At 30.4% G+C, this 23153-nt stretch overlaps 1 protein-coding gene across 1 annotated transcript in view; it reads right to left on the reverse strand.

Moving 5' to 3' along the window:
• The window catches only part of Gfrl (Glial cell line-derived neurotrophic family receptor-like), a 238459-nt gene that overhangs the window by 47703 nt on the left and 167603 nt on the right, over nucleotides 1–23153 (reverse strand). Inside the window, exons 5-7 of the mRNA XM_089177345.1 lie at nucleotides 9090–9217; nucleotides 2547–3611; nucleotides 1399–1578 (exon numbers count right to left, since the gene is read on the reverse strand). Coding sequence (XP_089033471.1) covers nucleotides 1399–1578; nucleotides 2547–3611; nucleotides 9090–9217 — 1373 coding nt within the window. The remainder of the gene's footprint in view (nucleotides 1–1398; nucleotides 1579–2546; nucleotides 3612–9089; nucleotides 9218–23153) is intronic.

Raw genomic sequence — 23153 nt, forward strand, 5'->3', positions numbered from 1 at the left:
TGGTAATAGATTCCAAAGTTAAAAAACGTAAGCAGACCACTTTAAACTCTCGTTCTTAAAGTAAATGTCACGGTCGAAAGCACTTTCTCAAGCGAAAAGTTTTGAGTTTAAGAGCACCATTATAGTTGAGAAAGGAAATATCTGCTCGCGAGACGATCGTCACCGTCAAAAACTGACGGTACTTTAAGCAAATTAGTCCCTGTAAAGTGTAAAAACTACAACAGCCGGATGTATACCTATAGATATGTAAACGTAGGTAGGTATATTATATGTATATATACGGGGTGTCGAAAAAAGGTTGTGACCAAACTTGTACTACGTATTACTGAAAATGAAATCCACAAATAGATGAAAAAAAGTTCATATAAACTTATGTTTGAAATGATTTATTGAAAAAATATACGCATTTAAAGATTTATAGGAAAAATTCGTGTACAGAAGTGTATACGTATCTTAATGTTCAATGAGTTGGTCTCTTTGGTCATCTGACTTAACGCCACTGGACTTTTATTTATGGGGTCATGGAACAGATTTAATTTATAAAAATAAGATAGAAATAGAAGATGAACTTTACGAGTGTATTCAAAATGTATTTACTATTATTTCGAATAAAGTTGAAATGTTTGAAAGAGTTCGGCTAACATTAATTCGACGAATGGAAGCTTAGTAGAAGGAAGAAATATCGAATATTTTTTAATGACTGCTCCATTAAATCATAAATATTTTTATAAAATATATATCTTATATCTTTTCTATAAAACATTTTCCAACATAAGTTTATATGAACATTTTTTAATCAATTTGATCTCAGTAATACGTAGTATAAGTTTGGTCACAATTTTTTGGAACACCCCGTATATATACACAGACTTTCTACAGCGTATCTCTTTGAAAACGACTTTCGCACAGAGATTCGAACTGTCTCGATCCAAGCGCCCTATCGAAATCTTAGACGAAAACTTGGCCGGTTCTCACTCCGATGGCGGATTAAAGTTCGAAATCCGGCAACTCGAGAAATAATATGCGGACCTGCAGAGATATATACTTTGCTGCATGGGGTGCTGGAAACGAAGGCCCAGGAAATGAGACGACTCACGGTCTTGAAATTAAATTAAACTTTTGCTACGATAAATCTTAGCGGTACGATATTATCATGCGATATTATATTATACAATTGGTATTATCGATTCTTTTTTTTTTCCTCCAAAGATTATTTAATAAAAATGTAATTAAAGAGATAGTTGATATAAAGTATATTAATTAAAAAATATTGATAACGTTAATAAGATAATAAGTCTTAATCGAAACCGAGTAATTAAGTTAATTGAAAAATAAAATGAATCCAATCAATCCGTTAATAACTTATTATTAAACAAAAAGAAATAAAAAAGTACTTACGATCGTTCTCCTCCATGGTCTGATTCTTCTTTCGATGAGTTCGATGATGATGATCTCCAGGCACTGGTATTTGCTTCATAGCGAGAAGATCTTGATGATCGGCATCAATCAATGGATTCTCCACTTGAGACTCGATTACTTCGAAGCTCGTTGAGTTATCCGGATGAGAGATGACCTTCACTGTAAATGAACAAGTGTATCGGAGCATGGTGGATCGCTTCACTCGTTTCACCGTTAAATCAAAACAGTTTACTTTTTGGATTAAAAAAAAAACAAATTGTTTTATCTTTTTTTTTTGACTCTTTCTTCCTCTCTCTCTCTCTCTCTCTCTCTCTCTCTCTCTTTCTCTCACTCTTATTCTCACAAATTTCTATCACTAAATTAAAAAGGAAATTTTTCTCCCTCTGGTAGCGATCCTATCGCGATGAATTGTTCAAGGTTCGTATAAAAACTACGCGCACGTTCTCACTGTTATCGTTTGAATAAATAATATTATCCTGTTTGTGTGAAATAAAGTGTTAAAAACATTAAAAAAAAGCAAGATCAAGTACAATTACGTAAGCCCCGTAACGGAAGATAATCGTACTTTTCGTACTTTTTTGTCGTTAGCTTTACTTGACTGTTAAAGCACGATTAAACTTTACTTTCATCCGAATGTCTCACGCGTACCGTATATAAATTCCGAGTTGGCCGCGCACCAATAACATAAATTCGTGCCGCGAATAGTCAAAAGTGCCAGGATAGGCGACAGGATAGGTCGTTCTTCTTTCGTGGTATCAACGTTGAATTTAACCGCGCGAGGGATTAAATTTTGCCCCCCCCCAATATACAAAAAAAAACGTAAAAAAACGTCATTTTAAAAACGATCTTTTGTTACTACAATTTATATATATTTTTTTTTTAGAAATCTAACCAAATAGAACGTAGTAATATAATAATTGCCGATTTTAACAGAAAGGAAGTAGAGAAAGTAAGAGAACAAAAAAGAAAATAAATAGTAAAAATCGAATAAGAATAGGAATAAAAATAAGAAGAAGAAGAAGAAGAAGAAGAAGAAGGAAAGAGGGCGATGATCCCTCGATGTTGCAGCATCAAAACAAAGATCGTCGGCGATCTCTCAGTCGTGATCGTAACAGGCGTGTACGAACCTTGATCGACGAAGCCTTCGAAAGCCTCGCGGAGATCGAAGAGCCGATCGACTGGCAGAGCGCCGATCCTGAACTCGATGTCATCGAGGTCGTCGTCGACGCGATCGACGATCGCCCGATGCTCGTAGGTTGGCCTCGGTGCGAATTTCTTTGGTGGCGCGACTTGAGGTGTCTCGATTCGTTTAGTTTCGTCAACGGTAGGCGTCGGTCGCGGTGGGTGCGCGTTCGACGACGACAACGATGACGAGGACGAGGATCCTGACGACAAAGATGACGACGACGACGACGACGACGACGAGGAAGACGAAGACGACGGGGACGGTGCAGGTGCAGGGTAGTAGTAGTGGTGCTGATTGTGGTTGTGGTGGTGCTGTTGGTGCTGATGATGGTGATGGTGCGGGTGCGCGTCATGCTCGCTTTGGTGGGGGTGCCTTGGCTGCAGGTGCACTGTGTTGGAGGCACGATCATGCTTGGAAAATGCGTCAGAAGAAGAAGAAGAAGAAGAAGAAAAAGAAGAAGAAGAAGATGATGAAGAAGAAGAAGAAGAAGAGGAGGAAGGGAATGAAGGATAAGAAGATATGGAATGGATGTTGGAGAACGAGGAGGAGCCATCGAAATCTTGAAAGATCACGTCTCCCTGGGCACCCTTCTGCCTTCGGTCGCCAAACTTTGAACCTGGAAGGTTTAACTGACCAGCCAAGTGTTCATCGTCGGTCACGATGAAACGATCCTCGTATCGAGGATTAGCTTTGTTTAAATCTTTCCTCCTTGGATCGTTCGCGTCAACGACGAACACGTTTGGCTTGCCAGTCTTTTCCGGTTCTTCTTGATGGCGACCGGGCTGATGACGATGGCCGTGCTGACGGCGATGTTCCTGTTCCTGGCCTTCGTACGGTATTTCATAGTCGTGGTACGAGGTGCGCGCGGTCCCGGGGAACAGAAAATAGGGATACATACTGGTCGGCGGTAACCAGATCTCCTGGTAGCTCTCCTGCTGCGGGTCGAATGGATAGAGGGCTGAGTCCGTGCCCGATAGGTCTACCGAGGCGGAGGAGGGCAGATATTCTGTAACACAAAAGCAGAGACGCGGACGAGAACGGGGTGAGTGGGTGCGTGATCGCATCGATAAACGTGCACGGACGGGTTTGCGTCGTGAGTGTGTGTGTGTGTGTGTGTGTGTGTGTGTGTGTGTCGCATATATATATGCGAGTAGTGTGTTGCTTCTGTTGATCGTGATAATTGTGATAGTGATAGTGGCAATGATATTGCCTGATTCGTGCTGTTCTGGGGATTATCTCTCTCAAAGGATTCTTGACCTCTAACGTTAGTAGGAATAAAGTCATTTACGATTGCAAAAACCGATTGCAGAGAGCACGTTTCAAAATCGATCGATACGAATTCTATTAGAAATTTTGTGGAAAATTTACATACTTTGGTTTTTCAAATTCCGATATATTGATCAATCATAGTTTTTATCAGAAAGGGGAATGAATAGTCTTAAAGGATAAGATATGAAAGGTTGAGTCGAGTATAGAGAGTAGATAGTTGAAATAGACGTTCATCTATCTAACAGGCACGTTACAGAGAGAAATAAGAGAACGGACATGCAGGCCCCAAAATACGTACGAGATACGCTTTGCTGCATCCATAGGAAACTTTTATATTTTTATATTTTTTTTTGCGTTCATCGCTCTTTCTCATGCAAAGGTACATCATGCGGTGCACATTCTACGTGTACTCTGCTTCAGAAACTTCGTTTGCGTTTTCGAAATCATATACTCGTTCGCCAAAAATCTATGGTAACCACTGGGATTTGCATCTGTTACATAAAATAATAAAAATAATGTAACGAGTTCGATTTTATCGTAAAATAATGATTTATTTGTACAATCAAAAGATACGATAATATTTGAATTAGAAATGGATTAAATATGATGAAAAAATATTTAATAATAACATACTTACGTAAAATAGTTTTATAAGTATTAAGTAAATTTTTTTCTTCACAAATAAATAAAGTTATTTATGAACGAAAATATGTACGCGTAAAAAGCCAATTTCCCGTCTATTCTTGTTTATCAAAATACAATAAAAATTGCATAAGAAGAAAAATTAAATTTTTTTAAATAGATATTGAATTTTGTAAGGACGATTTCGAAGTTCAAACTCTTCGACAAAAAGCAAGTTGTACATATGTTTAGAGGAAGTGCTGGTGCACGTGCAGACCAGGGTTTTCAGGATCGATCTGCGTTCCTTTTGGTTCCTTGCGCCGAACCGGATTTCCTCGATCTTTTATTGTTAGTTGATATTCTAAAACGTCACTAAACGACAAAAATTCACGGAAATATTTGTATATCCATTTTTCTTTTTTTTTTTTTTGAACGCCTGCCTGCGTTTCGGTGGTATTGCATTTAAATGATTTAATCCAATCGCATAGATTTTGTTTTTCCGAACGTTTCAAAAATTTTATTTGCATTTTTTCAGATCAATATTTAAAACTAAGTAATAATTACGATTCATGGTGCATTTTAAAATACTCAACTTTTAATATATCTTATTACGAAACTTATTTGCCAAATTACTATTGCGTTTTATTATATTTGAGTTTTATATTTTTTTTTATTATTTGGTTTTTATCAACGACATTCGAGAAAACGATTTATAACCGAAGACTTCCGCGTAATTTACTTACCTTTCACTTTCTTTCTTGGTTTACATTTAAGAATTTAAAATACTATAAGAATTTATATTGAAAGAAATATAAAATAAAATAAAAGGATAATATCAATCATTATATTCCGAACAGATAATTTAAGTATTAAAAATTATTATACATGTACATTTACGAAACAATAAATTACTCTACCGATTTGAGATCATTAATATAAATTTTAAACAAGAATAATAATAATATAATAATAATAATAATAATAATAATAATAATAATAATAATAATAATAATAATAATAATAATACTAATAATAATAATAATACTAATAATAATAATAATACTAATAATAATAATAATACTAATAATAATAATAATACTAATAATAATAATAATACTAATAATAATAATAATAATAATAATAATAATAATAATAATAATAATAATAATAATAATAATAATAATAATAATAATAATAATAATAATAATAATAATAATAATAATAATAATAATAATAATAATAATAATAATAATAATAATAATAATAATAATAATAATAATAATAATAATAATAATAATAATAATAATAATAATAATAATAATAATAATAATAATAATAATAATAATAATAATAATAATAATAATAATAATAATAATAATAATAATAATAATAATAATAATAATAATAATAATAATAATAATAATAATAATAATAATAATAATAATAATAATAATAATAATAATAATAATAATAATAATAATAATAATAATAATAATAATAATAATAATAATAATAATAATAATAATAATAATAATAATAATAATAATAATAATAATAATAATAATAATAATAATAATAATAATAATAATAATAATAATAATAATAATAATAATAATAATAATAATAATAATAATAATAATAATAATAATAATAATAATAATAATAATAATAATAATAATAATAATAATAATAATAATAATAATAATAATAATAATAATAATAATAATAATAATAATAATAATAATAATAATAATAATAATAATAATAATAATAATAATAATAATAATAATAATAATAATAATAATAATAATAATAATAATAATAATAATAATAATAATAATAATAATAATAATAATAATAATAATAATAATAATAATAATAATAATAATAATAATAATAATAATAATAATAATAATAATAATAATAATAATAATAATAATAATAATAATAATAATAATAATAATAATAATAATAATAATAATAATAATAATAATAATAATAATAATAATAATAATAATAATAATAATAATAATAATAATAATAATAATAATAATAATAATAATAATAATAATAATAATAATAATAATAATAATAATAATAATAATAATAATAATAATAATAATAATAATAATAATAATAATAATAATAATAATAATAATAATAATAATAATAATAATAATAATAATAATAATAATAATAATAATAATAATAATAATAATAATAATAATAATAATAATAATAATAATAATAATAATAATAATAATAATAATAATAATAATAATAATAATAATAATAATAATAATAATAATAATAATAATAATAATAATAATAATAATAATAATAATAATAATAATAATAATAATAATAATAATAATAATAATAATAATAATAATAATAATAATAATAATAATAATAATAATAATAATAATAATAATAATAATAATAATAATAATAATAATAATAATAATAATAATAATAATAATAATAATAATAATAATAATAATAATAATAATAATAATAATAATAATAATAATAATAATAATAATAATAATAATAATAATAATAATAATAATAATAATAATAATAATAATAATAATAATAATAATAATAATAATAATAATAATAATAATAATAATAATAATAATAATAATAATAATAATAATAATAATAATAATAATAATAATAATAATAATAATAATAATAATAATAATAATAATAATAATAATAATAATAATAATAATAATAATAATAATAATAATAATAATAATAATAATAATAATAATAATAATAATAATAATAATAATAATAATAATAATAATAATAATAATAATAATAATAATAATAATAATAATAATAATAATAATAATAATAATAATAATAATAATAATAATAATAATAATAATAATAATAATAATAATAATAATAATAATAATAATAATAATAATAATAATAATAATAATAATAATAATAATAATAATAATAATAATAATAATAATATGAAAGTATACACGCAAAGAGATTAATGATCATACTAGTTTTCGAGTTTTCGGCATTTATTTCGATAATCTCGTAACTTTAGTAACAACTAAAAGTTTCATAAATGTGATCTCGCTAAAATATGCAACACTTATACTGCAATGTTTAAGCTGCTTTGCCATTGTACTTCCTATGGCACAGTGCGAAGTCGTTCCGCAGACGCGCACATAGATAATAAACATTTGCACATAGGTCACACATGCCCTTGTGTGTGATATTTGTAACTTACTTACTTACGTTTTCTTTTCTCCTTTATCTTTCATTGCAATTCGCGCGTGACCGCACGCTCGTGTTTCAACAATGCCAATAAAATTACCATTGCGAGGCAAAAATATATGAAACGTCATCGATCCTGGATATATAAGCAAGCATATCTAATTAATATATTAGTTTTTTTATAGACATACATATTTTATAAACTTTTAATCAGTGCGGAATTATTTTTAGGAATTATATGAAATAATTATTAATCATTGTTAGAAGCAAATAAAAATTATTTAACGAGTTTATTAAGGATGTAAAAATATCGTTTCGAGAGAAGAATTTTTTCAATAAAATTAGGACTCAATCGACTATACAATGAAAACCCAATTTACGTTTTAATAGCATGAGTTTTCGGTTAATTAGGAAAAAGGGAGCTTATCTAAAGGATGCTATAACGACGTCTTGCGAGCTCTAAATACAGCAGTATCATTAAAAGTAATTGCTTCGCTACTGCTTCTTCTATATTTGTTTTATTTTTCTAATCGTTCCCAATTAGATAAAAAAATATCGTAGACTGAGTATTATTATTCTCGACCAAACGAATTGTCTAAATGCAACTTTGCTTTTTAATCCAAGATCGATAAGACCTTTCGATCCGACGCATACATTGATCAAATAAATAGAAACAAAAGAAAACGAGAGAGAAAAAAAGTAAAAATTTTTACATGATACAGATACATAGAGACACAAGATGTAATCTCGTAAAACAACGTGACGAAAGAAAAACTTGTCATCCAAGTTACTTCACAACACCAACAGTCGACTTTCACAAGGTGCTATAGTCATTTTTATACTCGTTCATTCTTTGAGCAACAATTTTTACTCGATTCAACGTACAAGAAAAATAGACTGAATTTAAAACGATGTAAATACCGTAAATAAAAGATCGTTTTTATTAGCGTGAAACGTTGATTATATGATTTAATATTTGTTTACTATGTAATACTTAGCGCGGATAATGTTTTAATAATAATTTAAACGATCCTTTGTTTACCGGTACCTATAATATACGCAAGAACATAGATTTACGATCGTAAGAGTATTTTGTAATCATATTTAAAATAATTAATTCGATTTGGTTGATGAAGTATTTACAATATTTTTCTATTTGTAATAAATTAATGTTTATGTATATTTAATATAAAATAGAAATACTCGTACGTTCAAGCAGTGACGAACAAATGCAGAGGACTTTTCGACCTACCGATCGAATCTGCTACGTCTCATCTCAACTCCTCCTTTCTCTCATCAGTCACTCTCACATTCTTGCACTCTCGCTTTCTCTTATACTCACCGACGCATGGATTATGATTGACCAATGAGAAGATCCTGTCGCATCGTTTTTTTACGTGATTGTTTGGACATATACAACCAAAGACCGTTGATAATCGAAGTTGCGTCCAAGAGTCATGACAAGCGTCTCTGAAACAATAAAAATCAATTATTCAGGATTGAAATATAATAGAACCCTCGAACAAGATAAGAGTTAAATTGACAGGACACAGATTTTTTTGTTTAATTCTATACAGTTGTGGGTATTCATCAGAATTATACATTGGGCACTAAGTAAGAACCTAAATTTAATTGTTTCAAAAAAAGAAAACAAAGACACAAGAAGAAATTTCACATACATTCTTGTATACCACTTCATTTCAAACGGAAAAAGAAATTATAGAAAAAATCAACCCACTCGTGGAGTTTTTTTTTAATGTCAATTTAAAAAATACAAAATTCTATAGATCTTATTATGTCTGATACGCAATACTAATAACGAATAACCAGCGTATTAAAAAAATATTTTTTATATGAAAATAAAAAGAAAAATGAAAAAAAGAGTAAAGAATAAGTATGAAGCAACGGTCAACCTGTAAATTCAACGTCAAAATCTTCGCGTTTCAAGATTATTTGGGTTAATGGCAATAACGTGTTTCTGATTGACAAATTAAAGATTAAAAAAAATAAAATGAACATCGTCGTCGAGGAAAGAATAAGAAGACTTATGTTGGGAAGAGAGAGGATATCCAGATGAACGTAAAGATACAAAAAGATAAAAAAAAGGAAGCAAAATAAAATGAAAAAATATGTTGAAGGGACAGAAGAAAAGAATAAATAATACAGGAAGCATATCACTCAAGGAAAAGAAATGGCGGGCATAAATGTTCATTGTTATATAAATAAGATATTACACGAGTCATTATTATTGTTATATTTTTCATTTATTTTACAAAAAGAAAAAAGGAAAAGAAAAATTAATGCGCAGAACTAATCGATTAATGGGAAAAGAAACACGTCGAACATTGTAGAATCTTTCCTTTCGTGCAATTCTATAATAAATCGAAGAAATGTATCCATCTTTTTCCTTTCCTTCCTATTTATTTCTCTCTTTCTCATACCTCCAATAGACAAATATGCGCATTTATAGCATCCAAGGATAGATTTATTTATGAACACAGCAGAAACTATCTTATACATCGAGTTGAGATATCAAAGGGAATTCAGAACTACTGTACTGTAACTCATTGAATTTACTATGATAAGATTCGATTTTGAAAATACTGCTTTGATTTCCTAAGTACAGGAAGAAGGTAGAAAGAGAGAGAGAGAGAGAGAGAGAGAGAGAGAGAGAAAGAAACTAAGCAAGTAAAGAAACTTAAAAAGTTTCTTTTTCGAGTATTCTAACATAGTATTTCAATGAAAAGTAGAAAAATAAATATTGATAGATCTAGTTTCATTTAGATAGAATTCTGCTTTCTCATAAAACAAAGAAATACGGTTTTTTCTCTATATTATAAGATAAGCGAAGGTTTTTCTTTTTATCGATCTACGATAGATGATCAACAATAACAGTGACTATTGATAACGTTTAACTTTCGAGACGATTTTCCACGAATGTCATTCGCAGGTATTTGGGACGACGACGGTTTCCGGTGTTCTCAGAACGATCTCTATGTGATTTCATTGTATATAGACCATGAACTGAACTTGCAACAGTATGTAAGCTTCTACCAATCTTGGCTGCACAAGTTTCAAGGCGATCGTTTTAAAGCGACGTTGTACTACTGCTAGTAGAAACGGAATTTACGGCACGACGAACTCTGACCACCGTTTAACTCGTTCTTGTTGTTTGAGACTATAGACCACAATATCTTTGTCAATCTATATATACGCTTAGTAAAAAGTTTTATAATAATAATATAAAATCGATAAATACTATAATATTCAACTTTGTTTAAATTAATGTTAAATATTTGAATTGTACAAATTGAACCATATATATTTAAACATATTTTAGATCTTTCTAATTCTTTATCAGATTTGATTTAACAATATGTATAATAATTATATAGAACAAGTTCAACATAAATTTTGTAGACTTGCTACCAAACATTGTAGACAACCAGCGTTGTTTAATTGTCATAACTATGATGATATTCTTAAATATTTGAATATTTCTATTGTGAGTAAGAAAACTATACCACTGACTTAAGCGTCTTATATAATTATTATTTTTTTGTTTGTTTACTGTCACCTATACCGTTTATGCAAATTTTGTATAAAAGATTGCTTCTTGTAAATAAATAAATAAATAAATAAATAATTATATTATGTTGCATTACATTGTATACAATTTTTGTATTATAATATGCAAAGAAATACCGACAACAGATTTCTTTTAAAATTCTTTAGTCTTTAGAGAGAGAGATGCAAAACTTTTGGTAACGTTTAAATTTCCATCATACGAGCGTTGCTTTCCTTTCAAGTATGAACGAACTTTAGTATCCTTAGGCAATAGACTCAGTTGCATGCATAGTCTAACAAAAGTTACTTTATACCTTTTTACTTTCTCTTTGTATTTTCCTGGTTTTATTCAATTTAATATACGAACTCATGTAACGCATGATTGCCTAATCGGTCTATTTGATTCGTAGTAAAATAAACTACAATGAAAGAAAAAATATACGACACATATAAATTCGATTTTTTATTACAACAACAACAACAAAAGAAAACAAAAATCAATCAAACAAGAACGAGAATTATATTAGGAAAGAAAAAAAGAGAAAAATCTACAAATGAAAACAAGAGAAATCATCGAGCTTGCATTCCGTACGTCTTTTCTACTCGATTACAAATTTGCTGAGACTAACGAGCAACGCGAAAGCAAAATATCCGCGGAAAAGTTGAACGAAGTCGAAGAACAGTCGAGATTAACTAATTTCACTGAGGCGCTTGGAAAAATGTATTTTCGTTTTGAAAACGAGCCACGGGAAAAAAGTATGAAGGAGACAGAAAGAAAGAAAAGAAAAGAGAAAAAAAAGACAAAAATTATAGTCGAATAAGAAGGAGAGAAAAAGTTGAAGTATCGGAAAAAAATGTAAAAAGAATAAAAAAAAAAAAATTGGGAACTTTTAGGCGCTCGTCGTGAAAGAAAAAGATAGTGAAACCTGTACTATTTGTATAATATAGCATATACAAATATGAATGCATACATACGTATCTGTATGCATTTGAATGATTAAGGTTTGTGTACATGTATACGTGTAGGATGGATACGCTGAAGAATCCGAGTTACGTGACGGTCGAGTGGCCTTGCACCATCTCGGGAGTGATAAGTACACCTATGTGTGTACTTTCTACACGTGCTTACATTTACACCCAAGCAAGCGCTCACGAATCTCTTAGACGGATGCTGCATTCGTTTCTACAAGATTTTACGGATCTTTTGAAAGCGATGGATGGTCTTCATGTTTTATTTCATAGTTATTCACCGGAACTTTTCACTTCCTGACTGTCTTTCAATATCAAATGAGCTTTTAGGATTTTAGAATAGAATCGGGTATCTATCTTAAGAATAAAATGATTATTTAACGAAAGAAAAGATATAACAGAAGCATATTATTCTGTGATAAAAAAATTGATGAAATTCTCATTTGTAAGAGAAAAAAATTGTGAAAGAGAGAGAGAGAGAGAGAGAGAGAGAGAGAAAGAGAGAGAGAGAGAGAGATGATTTATTATTAAATCTAATCGATGTTTTTTCTTCGCAGATTTTCCTCATATAGATTGGAAAAGTATTTGACGAATGTATCTTTTACGAAAGTGGACAAAAGTTATGCATAGCTTCGGCGAAAACGCTTTTGAATAATGCATGCGTCTATGAAGCGGCACGAAAATGATTAATGACACTGACCCGGTCTTCTCTGGCCCCCTAAAACTTCGAAATACCTTTTCGACCGTACGACACCCTCGACTTTAACAGTTAGATGCTCCTACGGCTTATGAAATTATAACGGAACTTCTTCGAACCTCTTTCCCGGAGTTGTACCGAATTGATCTGAATTGTATATGACTTATAAAGAGTTTTCATTTCCGATAAAAATATAAAATAAATTAAAAGAATTTCTAATTGGATTATTTTTGTTTCGGAAATGAATTATATTTCATTAGATTAGATATTCAATAAAATCAATATTCAATGAATTTCGAAAAAAAAAAAAAAAAAAAAAAACAAATAACAGCGTTTCATTTAAATAACAAACTTATTTGAACTTTCCTCTTTATTGATATAATAAAATTATGTTAACTGAGCTGATTAAAAAAAAACAAAAAGTGGGAATATCGATTATTTTCCAATAAAAAAAAAAGACTAATCGTGTATAATTATTAACGTTGGCTACATCTATAGTAGTTTCGAGAATGAAAACAATCCTGTAGACATTGAAATATGACTCTTCAGAGAGTTCGATGAAACGACGGCTCGTTTCCAGCAGGTACAACCGAAGTAAGTAGTTTCAGTTTTCACGAAACGAGAACCACGTTCGTACTCGTTTATTCGTACGTGCTACAACTACAAGAAAATGGATAAAGTATACTCTCGTAAACGCGTACTTTTTCGCTACCCTTTAATACAAAACCTTAATATCTCACTTACGATGACAATAATAACATATGGCACACCTAATGTTTAACTTTATTACACAATGAGAAAAAGCAATTTAACATAATATAATCGATACTACAAACGAAATACACTTGTTTATCGTGATTAATGAGCGAGCATATTTCTCTTCGATTCTCATTATATTATATCGAAATAATTCATTATTAATATCAACAATGGTATTAATTACCTTTAACAGTTTCTATCATTCGAGTTTAATTATTTAACGATTCTGTTGTCATTAGAAGATAGTCGAACATATTATTTATATCGTTCTTTTTAATCTTCTAAAATTTTTGTTTTATTTTTATTTTATTTATCAAACGTTCATCAACGAACATTCCGAGTTGATAACGAATAACGTATATATATATATATATATATATATATATATATATATATATATATATAATATTATAGTAGACTAACGGGGAGAGGGGAACTGCAAATATTTTCCCCTCCTTTATTTTGGAGAAGGAAAAATAATCCGCTTGTGTAGAAATAATGACCGAATAAAAACGACAAGAAGAGAGGCTCGACAGAGTTGTTTTGTCGTAAATATGTACGTGTCTCTCCCGAGGAAATGAACGAAGTAAGGAACGTACGAGCTAGCGAACGAATAAACGAATGAACGAACAAGTTGTAGCACCGTAAAGCTTAGGTCGCTTCGCTCGAGGCAAGGAAATAGAGAGAAAAAGAGAGAGAGAGAGAGAGAGAGAGAGAGTACGTTTCTTTTCTCAACGAATTTATTCTTTACGATTTACGATGAGAAAGAAAGAAAGAAAGATGATAAGAAAAAGAAAAAAAAAGATATAAAAGAGGTGTATCCACTTGATTACGATCATGCTACTGTATCATAGCGTAATTCTGCTTGGGGCCAAGTCCACTTACCATCTTTTTGAGCTTAACGTCGCTACAAACTAATTGAGTGTTCCGCAAACGCTACCTACCGGAAGTAGTTGTCACGTGCTTGTAGTTCGTTCGAGCCCCTTTGCTATCCGGTATCCGGTCGTAATTTGTCGCGAGTAGCGTGAAAGCTGAGACACGACGACGACGACCACTACAAAAGTGAGGACGGAAAAGCAACTGGAGGAGAAGGAGGATGAGGCGGGGAAGAAGAACGAGGAAGAAGACGAGGAAAGTAGGAGGAGGTCGAGACGATGAAGCGGGAACAACTCGAGGGTTAAAAAAGAAAGAAGGAAATAGATGGAGGAAGAGAAAGAGAAAGAGAAAGAAAAAGAGAATACACTCAGGTGTAGAGAATACGTGCCGTCTCTCTCTCTCTCTCTACCTGTAGAAGAAAGTACAAGACTCGAAAGGGACGTGTTTACATTCTCTTTCTCTTTCTATCTTTCTCCGCTAGTCTCAACTATTCCTATATTTGTCTCGATGTGTGTGTATATGTGTTGGTAACGAAGACCATAACTTTGAGAATGGCAAGTCAGAAAGAAAGCAAAACAGAGCTTAACAAGGCGAACACGTGCACGCGTATCCACGATGCCAGGGTTAGGTATATTCGCATACGAGACAGTCCTATTAGTGGAGAGGAAACGAGAAACGTAGATTTGCAAAGGTGGAACTTGAAGATTGTGGCTATAGCCCCAAGGCTTTTACGCCAAAGTTACACCATTATTATGATCGTTCGAATTAATATACAATTGGATGATCTATCATTTTTTATGTTCTTCGATTGTATTCTTTATAGTTTAAGTATCTTTTTATTTATTTATTTCTATAGTGTATATAAAAAAGATATTGTTAGAAAGAAAAATGATCCGGTTGATTCGTTTTTTATTATACATTTTATATGATTATAATGATCATATCTTGGAAATATTCTTGAATAATTGAACATCTTTCTTGTTCGATAAAAAAAATGAAAGGTACAAGTAAAATTGATAAAAATATAAGAACTTATCGCTTCTCGTTATATATTTTATCCCAAAGTAAGAACGATTATCGAACGGTTATCAAGCTCTACTATGCAAGGTGAAGGTTTGAGAGAAGAAGCATAGAGATATATAGGAAAGGTACGCGCGTAGGTGTAAGTATAGCGTAGATCCGTCAGTAAGTATACGTGTAGAACCATCTATAAATATATAATACACGTAGCTCATATGGTACCGGGTGCTAAAGTGGGAATGGTCGAGTCGTCTTATGAATTTTAATGAGAGTGTATCGTCACGTGATAGGTATAAGGGTTGTCTAGTGTCTGCCAGCCTTGTAAGGACCTTCGTAAAGGGGTGTGTGCTTGCGCGCGCAAGTGTCGGCAAGGTTGTACAGGGCTCCCACCAAACGACCCTTGACCGACCACTGTTTCGCTCTTTTTGTCTTTCTTAAGAATGTGTCATATACGTTCGTTTAAGACTTTTTAAAAGGTAATTGGAAGTACTTTTCTAAATTACTTTTATAAGAAACTTTATTAAAACAATAACACAATGATCTAAACGGATGATCAAAAGATTTCAATTCTATACAAACTATGATAGAGATATATCATAAGTATTAAATAGAAAAATACGATACGATCTTTTGATCAAAATAATTTTTTTTTCTGGAAATACGCATTGTTCTTATGAACGTATGTGTTATCGAAATTCGAACCAACTTATCACTCGATCCAATATATCTAGGTAATAGATACTTTCGGTTATGCGAGCGGAGGCGATTCTTGTCGTAAAACAAAAATTTTATCGGTAATATCGTCGATGTCGTTCAGAGCAAATATGAAAAAAAATAAATGAAAAAAAAAAAAACGGAGATAGATAAAAATGAGGAAAAGAAAGAGAAAAACAATGACAGTGGAAAAAGACAAAGATAAGGGAGAGAGAGAAAGAAACAGAGAAGTTCGCCAGAACATCAGAACGTCAATTTGCTTTTGTTCTCATGACTGATTGGGTTAAAAGCCGGAAATCAATTTTTGTGAAAGCTTTCAAGTTCAACGAATCGAGATAAGTATCACGAGAGTCACGATAACGATCGATTTAGTTATTGCCGTTAAATCTTGTCAACGTAAATGGAGACTCAACAACAATTTCGGTTTAAAACCATTTGAAAATCCTATTATACGGACCGGTTTCTGTAATTACGCGGAGAAACGCGTGCGTAAGCCGCACACGCTTAAGGAGAAATCGCAAAACGCTGAAACGCTGCCGAGCTCACCACTCTGCGTTATTTATTTCACTACTATGTATATAGGTATATATAGTATGTATACGCTTTCTCATCTCTTCCTTCTTTATCCAACATCTTTCTTTTCATCTTTTTTTGTTTTCCTTTTTCTCTTTTATTTTTTTTCTCTGTTTAGATTACACCGAGAGATTCGCTATGCATGTAATATTATTTCGTAACTAACGATATGGCGTACTAGCCAACAGCCGCGATATTATTTTCTCGCTAACACTTTTTCTCATTTTAACATTTTAACTGTACCTATTTCAACCAAAAACCAGCATTAATCCTTACACGCACATCAGCTAATTTCATTTTTACAATCCCCTAACTATGTGAGTACTTATTTTGTTTTATTACATTGATTGTTTTTTTTTGTTTATTTAATTCGCTTATCCGCTTTTTATACCTGCGTTTCGTAATTTTATCTCATTTCCAATGGAAAAAATTAGCTTCTGTTATAATATGAAACAGCACATTGTTATTCAGCTTTTCAATATTTTTTTAAATTATTTTATTTGTAAATCATTAAAACTTTTCGAAACATTATAAAACGAATATTTTCACTTATGTAAACTTTCTTTGTTAATTCGCAAGTTTATAAGCTGTTTAAAGTTTCCAAGAATTGGAACATTGCGTATCCTTGATTACCGTTATTACGTTTTAATATTTGATTGTTATGTGGTCAAATTATTACAATTTTGAAACATATTATGCGTAACACATCATTAATTTAATCGAAACTTGGTTTACCTCGTATTCTCTTCAAGTACTCGCATACTCTTGTGTTCCTATTAACGAAGGATACTAGTGAACACAGTACTATTGTGCATTAACAAGAAACAATCGAACATTTTCTGCTTCATTGGAAATAGTTATGCTTGAAAAAATATGTAATTGTAAAACAATATTATGTAATGTGATTAATAATTAATATTTGTATAAAAACACAAGATAACAATAAAGATATTTGTATTATTTGTGTATGAAAATAAAGGGAAGAAAAAAAGAGAAAAATAGAATAAGGTGAAGAAGAAGAAAAGAGAAAAGAAAAAAAATGTTATCGATGCATCTCTAGCTTGGACATGTTTTCTCTTCGTTAAAGATAACAAACGATCGAGAGTATATGACACGGTAATGATAGCGGGTGTAAATACATCTGTCCTCACCTGCATATTGTATGAAGTTTGCTAGGAGTTTATCGTACCGAATGAACACACCAGCCGCCTGTTTTGGTCTCGTGGTTTTCACAGCGTACCCGTGTAATTCCCCACTTGGACCGTAAGCGAGACAAAGCAACGAGGATTTCAGTAAGCTCAAATTAAGCTACCTTCTCATTTTCAAACTATAGAGAATGTATGCAATTATCAAGAAAGTATTAGTCTCAAGTCGAATTAATTCAAATTGAATTTGTGCGTGCAAAAAAACTTGAGGTATGCGTCTTTAAAGTATTTACATTGTACCTATTATACATATTTAATTCATTTTATTAATTAAATAAATATATTTTGTTATTAGGATAGCTGGAATCGATTGATATTTTTAATATGCATAAAATTTCTTTTAAAGTCGGTAAGAACTTTTCATACAATCTAATGTATAATTACATGGTTGAACCTGGAAAGCTTTTGACAATTTTTTGAAAGAAATGTATATAATATATTCAAAATATAAATTGGACCTATACATTTATAAATCCCCATGAACTTTTTGGGCAACTTATTATAATTTATCTTAACAAAATAATGTGAATTATAATATATAAATAGCATATATATATAAGAGAAACATTAAGTATAATAATATTGCAAATTATACCTAAAGATCCTTTCTATTCTCTTTACTTTATGATGATGTTAAGAGAAGCTTGATTCGAATTTCGATTAGAACACTTATACTATATCGTCTCTAATTAAATGGTATTTCCATCTTCTAAGCAACTTTCGACTCGTTAGAGATCGCTAATAGGATAAATCCAACTATATTCCAAACCGTAGATATCAAGTTAACCGCGTAAGAACAGTCTCGTATCTTCGGGGTCTAGATAACTCTGCTATTATTACTTTTAGCTAAAGTTTAATGCCGTAATGGTAACCAGTGACCAACACTCCATTTTGTATAAGCTTTATTTTAAACTTAAGAAAATTTCTTTTATGACATTTGTAAGATTAAATGTATATTATTGTAATTTTATCAAGAATAAAATTTACTGATGTACCAAAAAATATGACGAATGAATTACTTCGTAGGTATTTTTTATTAAAATTAAAAAAAATTATGAATAAACTCGATAAATGCAAAATATATGTGTGGAAAAACTCGATGCATTAAAACAAATAAAAGATTAAGAAAGGATAAAAGATACAAGGACGGGCTGAGTCTAGCAAAGGAAAAGAGTAAAAATGGAAAAAAATGTTAAACTTGGAAAAGTAAACGCGAGAGCTTGGAAAATAATGAACTAAAGCGAGGTCACGATCCGGAAACGTGGGACGGACGTGGGACACGATTCCATACAAAAGCACGCTCGAAATAATGTTTACAAGAGAATTTCTATGCGGATATCTGCAAGAGTAAGGCGGATACGAGGCAATGCTCGTAACAGGCCATCAAAGCCAGAAGCGAATCGCGTAACCGGTCGGTCGTTAAAGACCAAACTTTCGGAGTCTGGAATACAATTCGTAGAGAGGAAGGAAAGCAAAGCTTGTCCGTACGAATCGACCAACGCGTGATCGTACACCGCGAATAATCCATTATGGATATTCCTACTTTGTTTCCAAATTGCTAACTTTGATAAACGCTTAAGTATCCAGTATGAACAATATACTTTGAATATAATTTCTGTTTTTAACTAATACAAAATATTGACCTTATTTCAATTATAGACAAAAATTTGTTAATAATAAAAATAATGAATTATTTTTATTTGAAAATTTGTACTTAATTTTACTTAAAATTATCATTTATCCAAAAATCTTTGCATTTTGTTTAACTTAAAAGACATTTTCTTTATTAGAGTGATATCTGTTTGTTTTATTTTGATATTTCTATTCGTATGTTACGTTCGGTTTGGAAGTATTAAATTGATTGAAATTTTAAAAATCGAGTTTGAACACTCTTTTAAACTCAAATAGCAGTAAATAAAACATGCAAAAGTTAAATAGTTTGCTTCGAGTTATTTCTGAATTTTTAAATGAAAAATTGCTTTCATATCAATGATAAAAAAGATTTGTCAAGGCGAAGAAGTGAAAGATTGTTCTCAGTGATATATTTCTTATTACTACAATTATTACGTTTGATTTTAAGATATTAAATCAAATGAAACTTCACACATCGATTTTATGTTAGTTTCATAAGATCGAATTTGAAATTTCTTCAAAATCGAATTGCAATGTTTAATATAATACATACAAAAGTTATTTCATCTAGAAGCTTTTAAAGCGTTCTCAGTTTCTCATCCTCGTTTATCTAGATACTTAGGTTGGATAAACGAGAGTTTGAGAATAAGATCGTTGATGGTAAGAAGCAAAGTAAAAGGTGGAATAATCGTGGTTGGAAATGAAAGTAGGATACTCGTCGTCGGGGTGAGAAAAGGCTTGAGATGTTCGTTTAGTTCGTTTACTCGAAACTCGAGACTCGAATTACAGTTGGCTTATAGAAATTTCCATTTCTTCGAATCTTTCTATCTCTCTCTCTTTCTTGAAAATTAATCTCGATCGAATGAAATAAAATCAAAGCTTCACGAGAAGTATCTTTAACTTGTTAGAAAAGAAAATTTTTTTTTGGAGAGATCAAGAAACACGCATAAGCAAAGTTTTTTTCCTATTCTCAAAATTTTCACGAATCGTAAAAAAGTAAATATAACTTAATGAAATCGATCAAATCGAAGCCAACGGTTGGATCGATATAAAAGATGAAGGAAAAGAAGAAGGGAGAAAAGGAGAAGAAAGAGAAAAATAAGAAGTAGGAGAATCGTCATCTATGAGTAGAGACACGTAGAAATGGACAGCAGAGGAATAGAGGAAGAGGAACATATACATATAGATACTCGTTCACATACGTGCACTATCGGGATTCTGCAGTGCAGCTGCTCGCAATATGGGATACGGAGGTTTCGCGCATATGCGCCGATGTGCGCGAGCGCGCGCAACCTCGTGCGATCGACTATCTTTCTCCCTTCCATGTTGAACTCGACGCGTGCATGAACACCACAGTAGTAACGTGGGAAACGTAGATAACTCAGACTGACTGGTAATGCAAGCTTATACCTCTATGTTTCAGAGTATGAGTAGAATGGTGGAAGGGAAGAGGATGGGAGAGGGAAAGAGAAGAGGAGAGGAGGACCAAAGATGGCCCAATAGTTACTGACGGCCCCTCCCGAGCAACAACGTTTACCGTTTCCATAATATCAACCCGCATATTCTCTTCCTTAGGGATATCTCTCTACCCTCTATCGAAACTCCTACGAGCTCATTTTAATCGCTTGACGAATGATTATACTTTTCTATTTAATGATCATAATCCTTTGTGGTTTTCATTATAAAATGATAAATCAAATGTTGAATAGATATATTTATGTATTATATGATATTTAAGAGAGGTATTATATTAAATGATTAATTGCTGCAGATTATTTAGCACGATGAAAATGAAAATTTAATCTTATTTTATGAAATTTAAGATCCTTTAAGAATAATATTTTCATGATATTTCAGTTTTATATGTGCTTAGAAATACTTACTATTGTATAATATATTTAATCATTTTAATTACTCACATTAATTGTAATTTTTTATGCAAAGACAAAATAAAGGTCACATCTTGTTTCAAGAGTAAAAGGATAAAAAATATTGGAAGAAATACTTAAATTTGGAGAGGTAAGTACATTCACATATAAGCATACCAAAATTTAGTAAAACTCTAAAGTATTTTATGGAATGTGTACGTGACTTTTGCTACGTTATAAAAGGAAACTTCAGTGAAATAAATATTTTCTTCTAAATCATCTTAGAGACGATGTTTGTAAAGAAAAACTATGCAATATTTTTTAAAAGTTTCCTTCTGCAGCCTTTAGATTCTGAGTAACTTGAACAGAAATTAAATAAGTATATTAAAACATTCAATGATAAAATTAATTAATCCTTAAGTAATTATTAACAATACAAATAAAATGCTGCAGAAGATACGAAATAAAAAGAGAAAAAAGTACGAATAATAAAAAATGAAATAGTGTGAAAAGAAATAAAAAACAAGAGCCTAGAATAAGTAAAACTCAAATGTAACTTGTAAATCATATTACATATAGGGTCTTTAACCTAATTTGACCACCTTAAATATATCGCTTATTTCGTATGATAGAAAAAAAATGTCAAAGAGATTATAAGAAAAATTCCAATCCATAAAGAAATAATTGTTGAAATTACGTCGTTATTAATTATTTGTTAAATTTGTTAAATAGTGATAATATATAAAGTATTACGAGCAGAATGAAACGAGTGGAATTCTAAAGCAAGAATTTCTCTTATACGCGATGAACAATTTGGTCGCTTAGCTGCTTCCGACTGGATGAATTGTTGGGATTTACCATAGACACATACTCACCATCAGTGGATGTTGTACGTTCTCACCATAGAGATAGTAAAATCGTGGAGAGTTCGTTCGCGGATGAACGAAGCGAGATGGATCGAGATTCCTTGGTTATAACCAGCTCGGTCGCAAGCGTAATCAGTGTTTGCCGAGTAATTATCGTTCTGCGTGTCGACACGCTACCGGAGCCGCGTTGTAATTAAGAAAACGAACGACTGAGCTTCTCCTGTCCCATTTTCTTGTTTTTTTTCTCTTTCTCTCTCTCTCTCTCTCTCTCTCTTTCTCTCTCTTCACCTTTTTTTCTTTATCTTCTTTTTTATTTTTGTTCCCTGTATTTTTTTCCTTGTTCTTTTTTTTCTAACATCGTCATACAACATTGTAGGGTAGGTAGGTAGAGTAGTAGCCACATCTCGCCTACTTCTGCTTCGTCTATTCTGCCTTCCTGTCTGTTTTACTTCCTCTTTTTATACTTTTTCTTTTTTTTTTCTTTTTCTTTTTTTTTTATTCTTCTCTACACTGTTCTTTCTGATCTTTTTATTTTTTTCTCTATCTCTATCTCTCTCTTTGAATTTGTTCCACGTCCTCAGTTTGTCGGCTCAGGACAGAGAGAACACTATGCTCGCTTGTTAACACCAAAGCTTCCACCTTTATAAAAGTAATTTCAAA

Source organism: Polistes dominula, unplaced genomic scaffold (genome assembly GCF_049000335.1).
Source record: "Polistes dominula isolate Pdom_NZ unplaced genomic scaffold, Pdom_raw_medaka contig_20, whole genome shotgun sequence".
Classification (NCBI taxonomy): domain Eukaryota; kingdom Metazoa; phylum Arthropoda; class Insecta; order Hymenoptera; family Vespidae; genus Polistes; species Polistes dominula.